Source organism: Schistocerca serialis, chromosome 1 (genome assembly GCF_023864345.2).
Source record: "Schistocerca serialis cubense isolate TAMUIC-IGC-003099 chromosome 1, iqSchSeri2.2, whole genome shotgun sequence".
NCBI classification, from domain to species: Eukaryota; Metazoa; Arthropoda; class Insecta; order Orthoptera; family Acrididae; genus Schistocerca; species Schistocerca serialis.
In genome coordinates, this window is record NC_064638.1 from 1,137,468,737 (window position 1) to 1,137,482,769 (window position 14,033).

General features: G+C 45.2%; 1 protein-coding gene across 1 annotated transcript in view; it reads right to left on the reverse strand.

The window, feature by feature from the left end:
- Nucleotides 1-14,033, reverse strand: part of LOC126417434 (putative inorganic phosphate cotransporter) — a 167,888-nt gene that overhangs the window by 60,586 nt on the left and 93,269 nt on the right. The window contains exons 2-3 of the mRNA XM_050085117.1: nucleotides 11,873-12,012; nucleotides 1,442-1,672 (exon numbers count right to left, since the gene is read on the reverse strand). Coding sequence (XP_049941074.1) covers nucleotides 1,442-1,672; nucleotides 11,873-12,012 — 371 coding nt within the window. The remainder of the gene's footprint in view (nucleotides 1-1,441; nucleotides 1,673-11,872; nucleotides 12,013-14,033) is intronic.

Here is a 14,033-nt window from a genome sequence, read left to right on the forward strand (position 1 = left end):
TCTCTATCTCCTCTGTCAACCCGACCTGGTACGGATCCCACACTGATGAGCAATACTCAAGTAGAGGCCGAACGAGTGTTTTGTGAGCCACCTCGTTTGCTGATGGACTACATTTTCTAAGGACTCTTCCAATGAATCTCAACCTGGTACCCGCCTTACCAACAATTAATTTTATATGATCATTCCACTTCAAATCGTTCCGTACGCATACTCCCAGATATTTTACAGAAGTAACTGCTACCAGTGTTTGTTCCGCTATCATATAGTCATACAATAAACTACTGTAACTGTCACATTTGGTCCGATGTAAATCGTAACGCAACACACGTGATCACGACATCAGCAGCGTTATTTTTTGAACTTCTGAGCAGCACTGCTCGAAGGCCGCATAATTGGACCACACTTCCTACGACAGAGACTAACCGGGCAGCAGTACATGCTGTTTTGCGAACTGTACTTCCAAATGGTCCACAGCTCATGGTCTCCCGGTAGCATTCTCGCTTCCCGTGCATGGGGTCCCGGGTTCGATTCCCAGCGGGGTCAGGGATTTTTCCCCGCCTCGAGATGTCTGGGTGTTTTTGTGTCGTCTTCATCATCATCATTCATCCCCATTACGGTCGGAGGAAGGCAATGGCAGACCACCTCCGCTAGGACCTTGCCTAGTCAGCAGTGCGGGTCTCCCACATTGTTCCCTATGCTCCTCAGAGTATGGAACCTCATCATCATCACTTCCAAATGTACATGATGATGTCTCACTGAACCAACGCCTGAACATGCGGTTCATGTATGATGGTGGTTCAGCACATTTTCATTTACGAGTGCGCTGGTTTCTAACTCGAACGTATGGTCAACATTGGATAGGCAGAGGAGGGCCTACGGATTTAAATACCATGGATTTCTGTGTATAGGGTTACGACAAAAGCCTGGTCTATGCTACCAAGATCAATTCTCTTGAGGAATTACGCTTGCGGATTGAAGCAGCCTTCCATCATTTAAAGAATTCTCCAGGACTGCCTGAGAGGATTCGCAACTCATTTCAGAGACGAATTCAGTGTGGTATTCAAACGCATGGACAATATTTACAAGGCCTACTTTAACGTTTAGAGATGCCCTACGGTCCTAGACACTGATGAACTGTAACAGAAATTCGTTGCATCTCGACAACGGTTGATCTGTGGAGACATGTTTATTGAAGCTTTTTGGCTACTTGTGTCCTGTACTTTCCATGTGTGAATTATTGATCATCACTTCTGAAACACCCTGTACACACACACGGGCGAGCGTAAGCGAATGGAAAAATAGATTTCGTACAGGTATTGGAACAGACATAGAGACTGGTCTGAATTATGTTTTATAATCCGACAATGTCACAATTTTAACAGAGACCCAAACAAGCGCAGGCTACTACAGTTTCTGATCCGGGCTCAGCGCAGGGCCTTACCTGGCAGAGCCCCTGCACGAGGCGCGAGGCGCAGACGAGCTGCCAGCCGCCGATGTCGGCCGCTAGGGGCGTGAGCGCCGTGAAGAAGCCGGTGAGGCAGATGGAGCCCGCGATGAAGCGCTTCCCGCCGAAGCGCTCGGCCAGCTGGCCGCCCGGCACCTGCGTCACCACGTAGCCCCAGAAGAACGAGCTCAGGACCGCGCTCGTCTCGGACGTCGTCCAACCGAAATCCTGCAACACAACCGCGCGACCAGCCCCTTGAAGCCAGTGCTGCCTGATCTGAAGGCTTAAAAAACTAAACAGAAACATATGAAACTTCATGGTCCAAAGTCACAGGAAGGATTGTCCAGATGACGATATGCTGTAGGACCTCTGAAGTTCGCACTTAGAAGGGTAGGAACAAAATTTGAACAGTCTGTTACAGGGGGGGTGTGTAGTGAACATGGCGGCATGTAGTGAGTTAAGTGATTTTTAATGTAGGATAATGCTCGAGGCAAGTTGCATAGGCTATAGCATATCAGAGACTGCACGAGAAATCGGGTTTCCAGAGACAACAGTATCTCGGGTGGATCTTCAGTATTGCAGAGGCCATGTTTCCACACATGTAAACCATTACACTGGAGACCACGAGTGTTCAGTGAATGGATATCATGTAACCTCTGCAGTGCCACACATGGCAATTCAATGCTCTACTTGCTGCCAATTTGATTTTGGAACGCCAGGAATCCTTTAAGATAATGGATGGACAAATACACTGCCCAGTCACATCAATGTGACAACCTATCAAACGCCTGAGTAACCACCATTTGAAATGCGGACTACTGCGAGATATGCAGGAGGAGAGTCATTAAGATTCTGGAAGGTACTGACAGGAATCTAGAGCCATGCCGACTCCAGTACCATAGTCAATTGTGCCATGTTTCTCGGTTGAGGAACCAGGGCACGAGCAGCCCGATCAAGGTGGTCCCATAGATTCTCAAATGGGTTTAAATCCAGGGAGTTCGGTGACCAGAGGAGTATGATTAACTCACCATGGTACTCTTCGAACCACGCACATATACTGCGCGAACTGTCTGACACATGGCATTTTCCTGCTGGTAGGTGCAATCTAGCCAAGTAGCCGGCCGCAGTGGCCTTGCGGTTCTAGGCGGTTCAGTCCGGAACCGCGCGACTGCTACGGTCGCTTCGAATCCTGCCTCGGGCATGGATGTGTGTGATGTCCTTAGGTTACTAAAATGTAGACTTTCACGGCCGGAAATATCGCGACCAAACTGCTGAGGTCATCGGTTCCTAAGCCTACACACTACTTAATCTAACTTAAACTAACTTACGTGTCCATTATAATTATCCGGGCTGTTATGCCGTGGTCGGTTGATGAATTCTGTGTCGATTCCCAACGAGCCAGTGGGTGTGTTGGACCTTCCATTGAGCTACGGACCCCCTTGAAGATGTCTCCCGCAATCGGAGACGAAACGTTGGGAATCGACACAGAATTCATCAACCGACCACGGCATAACAGCCCGGATAATTATAATGGACACGTAAGTTAGTTTAAGTTAGATTAAGTAGTGTGTAGGCTTAGGAACCGATGACCTCAGCAGTTTGGTCGCATAAGATCGTACCACAAATAACTAAAAAAAAAAAAAGGATCGCACCATTTCCGCATCACAACAACGAGTACACAGTTTTTCACATCTCCCTGACCTGCTTTATATACCCTACCTGTTAGTGCTACCACCTGCCGTCTACGAGTGGTTACAGAACGCTAAAATTGAACATAGGCTGTAGTCACACTAATGTGACTGCATCGTGTATGCGGAAACACCGCTAGACATCCATGCTTGAACATGCATGAATATGCTACCAAAGCCTGCAGGTCGCGCTGTTGTACACTCCTGGGAATGGAAAAAAGAACACATTGACACCGGTGTGTCAGACCCACCATACTTGCTCCGGACACTGCGAGAGGGCTGTACAAGCAATGATCACACGCACGGCACAGCGGACACACCAGGAACCGCGGTGTTGGCCGTCGAATGGCGCTAGCTGCGCAGCATTTGTGCACCGCCGCCGTCAGTGTCAGCCAGTTTGCCGTGGCATACGGAGCTCCATCGCAGTCTTTAACACTGGTAGCATGCCGCGACAGCGTGGACGTGAACCGTATGTGCAGTTGACGGACTTTGAGCGAGGGCGTATAGTGGGCATGCGGGAGGCCGGGTGGACGTACCGCCGAATTGCTCAACACGTGGGGCGTGAGGTCTCCACAGTACATCGATGTTGTCGCCAGTGGTCGGCGGAAGGTGCACGTGCCCGTCGACCTGGGACCGGACCGCAGCGACGCACGGATGCACGCCAAGACCGTAGGATCCTACGCAGTGCCGTAGGGGACCGCACCGCCACTTCCCAGCAAATTAGGGACACTGTTGCTCCTGGGGTATCGGCGAGGACCATTCGCAACCGTCTCCATGAAGCTGGGCTACGGTCCCGCACACCGTTAGGCCGTCTTCCGCTCACGCCCCAACATCGTGCAGCCCGCCTCCAGTGGTGTCGCGACAGGCGTGAATGGAGGGACGAATGGAGACGTGTCGTCTTCAGCGATGAGAGTCGCTTCTGCCTTGGTGCCAATGATGGTCGTATGCGTGTTTGGCGCCATGCAGGTGAGCGCCACAATCAGGACCGCATACGACCGAGGCACACAGGGCCAACACCCGGCATCATGGTGTGGGGACCGATCTCCTACACTGGCCGTACACCACTGGTGATCATCGAGGGGACACTGAATAGTGCACGGTACATCCAAACCGTCATCGAACCCATCGTTCTACCATTCCTAGACCGGCAAGGGAACTTGCTGTTCCAACAGGACAATGCACGTCCGCATGTATCCCGTGCCACCCAACGTGCTCTAGAAGGTGTATGTCAACTACCCTGGCCAGCAAGATCTCCGGATCTGTCCCCCATTGAGCATGTTTGGGACTGGATGAAGCGTCGTCTCACGCGGTCTGCACGTCCAGCACGAACGCTGGTCCAACTGAGGCGCCAGGTGGAAATGGCATGGCAAGCCGTTCCACAGGACTACATCCAGAATCTGTACGATCGTCTCCATGGGAGAATAGCAGCCTGCATTGCTGCGAAAGGTGGATATACACTGTACTAGTGCCGACATTGTGCATGCTCTGTTGCCTGTGTCTATGTGCCTGTGGTTCTGTCAGTGTGATCATGTGATGTATCTGACCCCAGGAATGTGTCAATAAAGTTTCCCCTTCCTGGGACAATGAATTCACGGTGTTCTTATTTCAATTTCCAGGAGTGTATTTGACCACGAACGGCACGGTCGAAATGCCCTCAATACGCTGTGAATATCTGTCATAGAGAGAACAGTATTATGTGTAGCTGTGAGTGCACTGTGTCGGACTAAGTGAAGTCGGATGTTGGCAAATTGTTGGCGCTCGTACGATGGGTGCTTCCATAATCAAGGTAGTTGAAGTGTTACGTATTTCAAGAGGCACTGTATCTAAGATTTGTACCTCGTACTGGGAAAGGGGAAAAACATCATCCGATCTGTTACTATTCGAACGAAAGTCTGTGTTGACTGATTGTGTCAGACGATCATTGAAGAGGATTGTGACGAAAAACAAGAGGACGACATTTGAAGTCACTAAAGAACTTAATGTTGCACTAGCAAGCCTTGTCAGCATCAAAGCAATGCAAATGCCAGGATGGTTCCTTTCAAAGGGCACGGCCGACTTACTTCCCGATCCTTCCCTAACCCTGTGAGACCGATAACCTCGCTGTTAGGTCTCTTCCCCCAAACAACCAACCCACCAACCATCAAAGCAACGTTAAGGGAGCTCAATAACCAGGGAATTTCAGGGCGAGGTGGAATTCCAAAGTCACACATGAGTGATGCCTGTTAACAGGAAAACCTGGTGCCGTAAAACCTGGACTATCGAACAATGGTAGAAAGTCATTTGGTCAGGTGAGTCTTGTTCCATTCTGTTTCCATATTCTGGCAGAGTTTACATCTGGCATAAGCCACCCAAAGCCTACGATGCTCCTGAGAGTGAAACACGGCTGGGGTTCAGTGAAGAATTGGGCAAAAATATCGTGTTATTCCATGGCCCCCAAGTTTTATCTTCAAGGTCGCATAACTACCAAGGATTTTGTGATCAGTTTAGTTGATCAGATCCATCCCATGGTACAATGTTTGTTCCCTAATGGTGAAGCTGTGTTCCATGACGACAGGCTCCCTTTTACACATCTCGCATCGTCCAGGACTGGTTTTGTGAGCACAAAGATTAATTGTTGCATCTTCCCTGGTCACCACAGTCATCAGATATGTTGAACCTTTGTGGTCTTCGTGGGAGAGAAGGGTGCATGTTCATTATCAAATGGTTCAAATGGCTCTGAGCACTATGGGACTTAACACCTGAGGTCATCAGTCCCCTAGAACTTAGAACTACTTAAACCTAACTAACCTAAGGACACCACACACATCCATGCCCGAGGCAGGATTCGCACCTGCGACCGTAGCGGTCGCACGGTTCCAGACTGAAGCGCCTAGAACCGCTCGGCCACAACGGCCGGCTGTTCATCATCCACCTCCAGCATCGTTATCTGAACTTGCCACTATTTTGGAGGAACAATGCTATCAGATTCTCTTGGAAACCGTATGGACCTGTATTTAACCATTCCGAGACGACTGGAAGCTCTTTTGAATGTAAACGGCTTTCCTACATCGTATTTAGTACGGTTATGTGTTGTGTTTTTGGTATTTCCGCATTTTTGTCCACCCCTGTATAAGTACTGTACAGAGACAAATGCATTCCATGAGCCTCACTAGCCAACAACCGACTTCTACATCTTACCTGACACCTCAACAAAGAAGTCAATGATTGGTAGGGACCCTCCGAATATCGTCACTGGATCAGGGAACATGGATGATCAGGGAGGACACGTAACACGATCCAATAATCCCAGTTTCAGTTGTATTTCACTGAGACTGTGGCGTATGCCCCATGAAACAGTAGTTCTTGCATCTGAACAAAATTGTTCCCAGGCAGGAAGTGGCTCAATTATGGTCTGGCTGTGTTCGTATACTCGCAGTTATGCTCCATTGCCTAGCTGCAGGGACCAATGACAGTCGCACATTACATGAACATTCTTGCAGATCACTGCGTCCTTGCCTAGTGTTAGAGTGCCCTGATGAAGATGGACAGTGCGACATGTCACCACTCTTTGGTCGATCACAGGTGGCTTGATGAACGCACTCGTGTATTCGCCTCCTCAGATCACCAGCGTTTTTGAGATGATACCTATACTCAAATATGCCCACTGATCTCAACAATGCTTCGCAGTGCTATTTGTGGGTAGTACTGCAAGATGTGTAGGCCAGTATATGTATCCAGAACGATTCGAACGCCTCATAGAGCCCTGCCCTGAAGTGTTACTGCAGATTTTAGGGCTCGCAGAGGAGCGACGGAGTATTAACTTCACATCCAGTGCTTCTCATGAGTTTTGGCCAATCAGAATAAATTTATGGCCCACGTATACCAAGGATACAAATCTGTTATTGGCTAATCAGTGTGACAGACTTGCCAACGATTTTTACTTCGTCGGGTGACAAATGGAGTGCACTCAAGCTCACGGGTACATATGAGGAGATACTGTTCTTTTACACACGACGTGGGATATTTATTTTTGTTAGTTTATTGTTTTCCCGGCGAGATTGGGTTCTTTAGGTTATAAATACACACAGTGGTGTATAAATCCATTACATAGTAATAACTACGTATGGCTTAGTGGCTGGAATATTGTCAGACTGCAGATCCAAAGGCTATGGATTCAATACTCCTGTCAGTGCTAGGATTATTTTCTATTATTTATTAGTTCTTTCACATTTGAAAATGATATGTATATGCGAAAAGTGCCATGTTGCGCTATGAGTCGGAGGCCACATTAAATTAGAGGAAGATTAGGATTTAATGTCTCATCGCTTACAAGATCTTTAGAGAAGAAACACAAGCTCCAGTTACGGAAGGGTAACGAAGGAAATCGGCCGTATCCTTTCCGAAAGAACCATCCTGTCATTTGTCTTAAGCAATTTAGGGAAATCATGGAAAATCTAAATCTTTATGTCTGGACAGGGATTTGAATCACCAACCTCCTGAAGGGAGTCCCGTATGTTCACTGCCTCACCTCGTCTTTCGCCACAAGAAATCCATCTGCAACGAGCTGGTGAAATCAGTTCAAAGGTCGGAGGAATGACAAGGGATACCATCTCTAAAAGCCCCATGCCTAGTAAAGCACTAGTTGCACAAACCACACTTAAGGTCGACTATAACAATGCATGGCAGAGGGTACACCTCATTGTACCAGTAATTGCCGCTTTTTCCCGTTCCATTAGCGTATCGAGCACGGGAAGAATGATTTGTGAAATGTGTATGTGCACGATGTAATTAGCCTAATCTTGTCTTCGTGATCTAGGGGAATTCAATATCTATGTGTTGCATTAGCTCGTGTATGTGTTTTCTTGCGGTCAGTGGTGGGGAGGGGCGATTCTGAGTAAGAGTCGATTAATTAGCTCGTATTAGTATTGATCTTATTTGTATTGTACCATCAATACTTACAGGGATGAAAAAAAAAGGAAATTGAAAAAAGCAGGAAAGAGAAGAAAGAGCCAAGAAGTTAAAACGCGATTTAATACTTTGTGTGATAATATGGAGACTAAAAACTAATCTTTAAGTGAATTCAACTAGAAGTAAAAGGAGAGCCACCATTATTTTCAGAGATAGGATGATACTATATTTCTGATGCAGAAGAAATCTGTAATTTATCTCATGTTATGGGGCAGGTTGTTCAATAGTCGATTGTTTGTAGTTCAGAAGTACTTGACATAAACGCATGGAGGAAAGACTGAAAGTGTTTTGGAATATAATGATCAGGAAGACCATGATTTTTGTTGGTGCATGACTGTTACGTTCGAGGGTATATATTTAGAGGTGTCATTATTAAACAGTCGGTAAAACTTGAATGTTAATTGTGCCTTCGGACTATCGTAACCAGGATAACTGTTCCTTAGAAGAGGTAATGTGACCATACAGATGTCTCACACAGGATCGTAAAAAGAGGTCCAAGAGATGGGAGATGTCACTGGACCTTGTACTCGATTATGAACAAAACTAGTCCCTCAACCATTTTCTTTTCTTGTCTCTGAAAAACGTATTGTGGGTGATTATGAGTAATTGTTGGTTAATTGGCCTTTAAGATTATTGAAATGAATCGATTAATCGTAACCTAATAATGGATTATTCAATTAATTATTACGTTACGTCTTAAATGTCTAGAAAGCGGACCTCATACAATTTTTTAAATAACAAGGTCTGCTAAAGGAAAGCAGTGCTTTCACACTTATATTTCTCTTTTTGTAACCAACAATTTTATGAAATACATAATTACCATATTTTATTTTCGCCAAAATAAATACTTATATAACATTTATTAACATAAGTAATTAATACATTTGCTTCTACCACAAATACTGTTGTAAATATGCTTACATGAGACTCGAACGGATAGCTGTTGCTGTTTCCGCTGCCTCAGAATACAGTCTTTCAAGGAGGCCATTATTCCCAGATATTTACGAGCCACAATACACAGAACACGATACGTTACCTCATTGTATTCCCAGAATTGCAGAGATGATTTTCGGATGATTACAGGTTGGTGTGAATAGATTCGAACTTCAGTGACTAAATCCTAGCTGTTACTGTGGTATTACCAGAATAATTGTTTTTAATCGGTTAATTGCAGTTAATCGTCCATCCCTAGGTAGTGCGTCGCTGGAGTCTAGTGGAGGTACTCAGAATCTTGAAGTAAGACATTACATGGAATGCTGGTGAATATAACATGAGAGATTAATGTAGGTGATATGTGAGCAGAGGAAACTAGATGAGAAGAAGAATATTAACTAGAAGTAGAAAGAAAAGGCGGTGACAAGGAGTTATTAAGGAAGCAGTGTTCAGATTTGAAGTGGGTGAAGTTAACAATAATGTGCGATTGACGAGAAAGCCTACAACATATGTCCCTTAGCAAGTTCGATCAAGGCTTTTGGGATTTCTGTGGGAAATATTCCAGAGTTACAGTAACCAGAGTGAAATAAGTATTGTAACAATAGTGATGAGTGCGAGTGCGGACTGGAATTGTTAGAGTTGATATATTTGTTTAAAAAACAGTGACTGTGTTTATATATTTCGTTCGATGTGAATTACTGAATACGAACCATGCGCATTCTCTTATCAAACTAAATTGGAGTTAATAATGATTAAGCTATATTTAAATCTAACAGGGACATGGGACGCGTACTAGGCACACGGTCGCATCTCTTAACCTTCACGTGTCTACCAGTACGTGAGTGTGTGAGATCCCCACTTCCGCAACTACCTAAATAATTTTAGACTGACTGTGACTAAATTAGCTGTGATCGCTAACGTCCATTGAAATGTTGAAGGTGGAAGAGAGATTGGAAGCTTGCAAGTGACTTCCAGCACCCAGCGATAGCATTTTCAATTCACGTGCTTGCTGCTTTATACCAACACAAGCAATTGTGGAACTAAAATGACATTTTGTTTTATTCAGAACGTTATACAGCAATGTTCCACATAAATGTGAACTGATGAGTCACTCATGCATTACGAGGATTGCTTGTGAGTTAGTAAGGCTCAGCTCGAGTTCTGTTACGTCGACCCATTGATAAGCTGCCTGGAGATCTTCATTAATGAAGTTGGTAGCAGCCATTAGTTTGTCTAATGCGCCACTCAGACAAGAGCAGATTACATGATGAGAATATATAAAATATGCCACCAATAAAGAAGGAAAGATTAATAAAGTAAGGAATAAAGGACATTGAGGATCTGTTGGATGACGATCATTTAGGCTCTAGGAAAGGTAAATGTACCAGAGAGGCAGTAATAATGAGACACGTGATAATGGAAGCAAAGCTTAAAAAGAATTAAGACATGTTCCCAGGATTTATTGACCTGGGAAAAGCGTTCAACAATTTAAAATATATTCTCAGAATATGGGGAAAATAGGCAATACACAATCTGTACAAGAACCAAAACAAAAAAAGAAGCATGAAAATCCAAGAATGAAGTGCTCGGATTAAAAATTGACAGAAATGCAGCCTTTCTCCCCTAGTGCTCAAACTGTACATCAAAGAAGGAATGGTGACAATAAAAGATAGGTTCAGGAGCAGCATTAAAACACAAGGCGAAAGAATATCAACGATAAGATTCGCTCATACCACTGCTATACGCAGTGAAAGGGGGTAAAGAATTATACTGAATGAAATTAACGGCCTACTAGCATAGTATACGGGCTGGGAGAAAACTGAAGAAAGACAAAAGTGATGAGGAGAAGTACAAATGAGATTAGGGACAAAATCAACATCAAAATTAGGGACCACGAAGTAGACGAAGTGAAGGAATTCTGCGACCTTGTAAGCAAAACAACGAATAATGGATGAAGCAAGGAGGACATAAAAAGTAGATTATCAGAGGCAAAGCAAGCATTCCTGGACAAAAAATTCTGCACTTATCAAACGACTTAATGTGAGGAAGAAATTTATGGGAATGTACTTCTGGAATTGGGTGGCAGTGAATCATGGAATGTAGGGGAAGTGGATGAAAAGAGAATCGAAGCGTTTGAGATGTGGTGCTATAGAAGGAAGCTGAAAATTAGGTGGACTGGTAAGACAAGAAGTGAGAAGGTTCTCCGCAGAATCGGTGAGGATAGAAGTATGCCACGCGGAGTGGCCGCGCGGTTAGAGGCGCCATCTCACGAATTGCGCGGCCCCTCCCGCCGGAGGTTCGAGTCCTCCCTCGGGCATGGGTGTGTGTGTTGTCCTTAGCGTAAGTTAGTTTAGGTAATGTGTAAGTCTAGGGACCGATGAACTCAGCAGTTTAGTCCCTTAGGAATTCACACACATTTGAACATTTGATAGAAGTATGGAGAAAACATCGACAAGAAAAAAGGACAGGATGAGTACACATGTGGTAAGACATAGGAGGTAACTTCTACAGCGCCAGAGGGAGCTGTAGACTGAAAAAACTGTAGTAAAGGACAGAGTTTGGAATATTCAACAAATGTTTGATGACATTGGGTGTAAGCACTAGTTTGAGATGAAGAGGTTGGTACAGGAGTGAATGTCATCACGTGACACACCAAACTAGTCAGACGACTGAATGGAAAAAAAAGAAAAATGACAATGGCTCTAACACTGATCCTTGAGGGATACTGGATATGTCTTCCATAGAGTGTTCTACATGCCTTTCGTTATGTACTGCTGACATCCTGTAAGATATGATTCAACCACTGCTCAGCCACGACGTACGGTAATAAGTATTTCACATAAATTGGCAGAGGCCATACCCGAATGTCGGTGTTGGATGCGTTGTGGCTGGCCATGACGACGACCGCGACGGACATGTTGACCCTGAGGGCGTAGGCGATGGTCACTGCGCCGCACATGAGCGCCACCTGGACGTGCCGCACCATCATGCACGCCCCCTCTGCAACAGCATGTCACATACGTGAAGCTCTCACGAAATTACTAACTGGCCAAACATGAGCAATAAATCCCATGACCATCACATGTACCCCCAAACCCTTTGCCATCCCATCCTCATCTATGCAAATCCCAGAACGTCATGCACTCTGTCTCACTTTACCGTATCCTACTGTCCTTCCCTGAACCAGCTCATCAATTTCTTCATCTTCGTCAATCTTTTGTCTCCTGTGAAATCTAATCACAAACGCCACTGTATTACTCGTACTTGAGAACTATTGCCTGCTCTTGCATCTCATTTACAAAGTCTTATCTTCCTTCCTTACAACCTCATACACTCCTTGTCCTTTCCTAGAGTAATTTCAACCAACTACCCTTCTAGGCCATGAAATCGTTTCCGAAATCGATCCATCCTCTTTACTATAATCTTTCTTCTCTTTGAAATGAAGGCTCGACCCCACCCTCTCTCTGCATAGATGTTAAGTTATAAAAAAACCAGATGGTACTTTGGGACACAGTGTTCACCGAAAGCCGACACACAGAGATTGCTATCTGCATCCTAAGAGTTGTCATCCACCACACCAACGCAGTGACGTCCTTAGGACTTTGGTACGGAGAGCATATGCCATTTCCGACGCAGACAGCTTAACCCAAAATCTTGAGCATTTGATGGCTGTTTTTAAGGAAAATGGATACACCGAGAAGCAGATTCGTCGGGCTATGGAGTTTGGACCATCTCCGGAGGTGTATGAAGAGGAACATAGATCTGTGGCCTTTCTCCTTATACTGGAGGCTTATCGTTTAAGATTGGACGAAGTTTAAGGAATTTTGACATTAAGACTGTGTTCGGTCCACCTTCTAAGATTAGGGCTCTGTTCGGCTCTGTGAAAGATGATTTGGGGCTTAGGAAACTCGGTGTGCACAAAATTCCGGGTCAATGTGGGAAAGCTTACATTGGCCGTTCGATTCGCACAGTGTGGAACACCGCCGTCATACGAGGCTACAACAGCCGGAAAAATCGGCAGTAGCAGAACACTGCCTAAATGAGGGACATAGTATGAAATTTGATGAAACTGTGGTAGTTGCCAATATTTCCGGTTTTTGGAATAGTGTCTATAAATAGGCGATTGAAATTAGGTTGGCTGATAATTTAATCAACAGAGACAATGGGTTTCTTCTTAGCAAGACATGGAATCCTGTATTACCTCGCATCAAAACTGAACGTTTCTCGGTGCGGCCTTGATTGCGATATATCGTTGCCAGCAGTGTTTCACTAAGGGCGGCGCCACCTCCCTGTCTAGGAAGGCAGAAACCATGATGGGCGGCGCATGCGCCGTGTACTGAACGGTGGCCTATATAGGACGTCGATTTGCAACCTGGCGTCAGTTCTCAGCGGGACTCATCAGCAGAAGCAGCATTTTCCTGAAGATGGCGACCAGTTGGATCGCTGAAATATCGAATCAAGTTGATTTTAGGATCCGGCAGCAAACCCGAAGATACTTTCATGTTAGGTTATGCTCTCCTGTTACCACATATACCCCATCTCTTGGCTTTTCCCATTAGTCATCCTACATCCTTACTTCATAATTATCAATCCATCTCTGGTCCCATCTGCATCCCAATTCTTTATCCATAAAATTTTACCAGAGCTTCCGCCACCATCGTCCTTACAGGATTCAGAATCACCAACAGCTCATCTAGCGTCATACAGTCGTTTTCACTCTTATCAATCTCGTTTTAATTGTTTCATCCAACTTCTGAAGAGTAAAACTGTGGTCACTGCCAGGTCACCCCTACTTTGGATAACATAAAAACAAATACAAAAATGTGTCGGTAAGTTGCTTCAGCAAGTTCGCTGCAAATGCAAAAGCATATGTAAAGATAGTAACTAAATGAGGAGACCCATAGACATGTGGCAGCATCACGTATGCCCCCTCTGTAACAGTGCACAGTAAAATCTCGCGCACATGCTAGGAAATGAAATGAGAGGAACCGAAGAATATAAAGGGAGATACCGCTCACCTC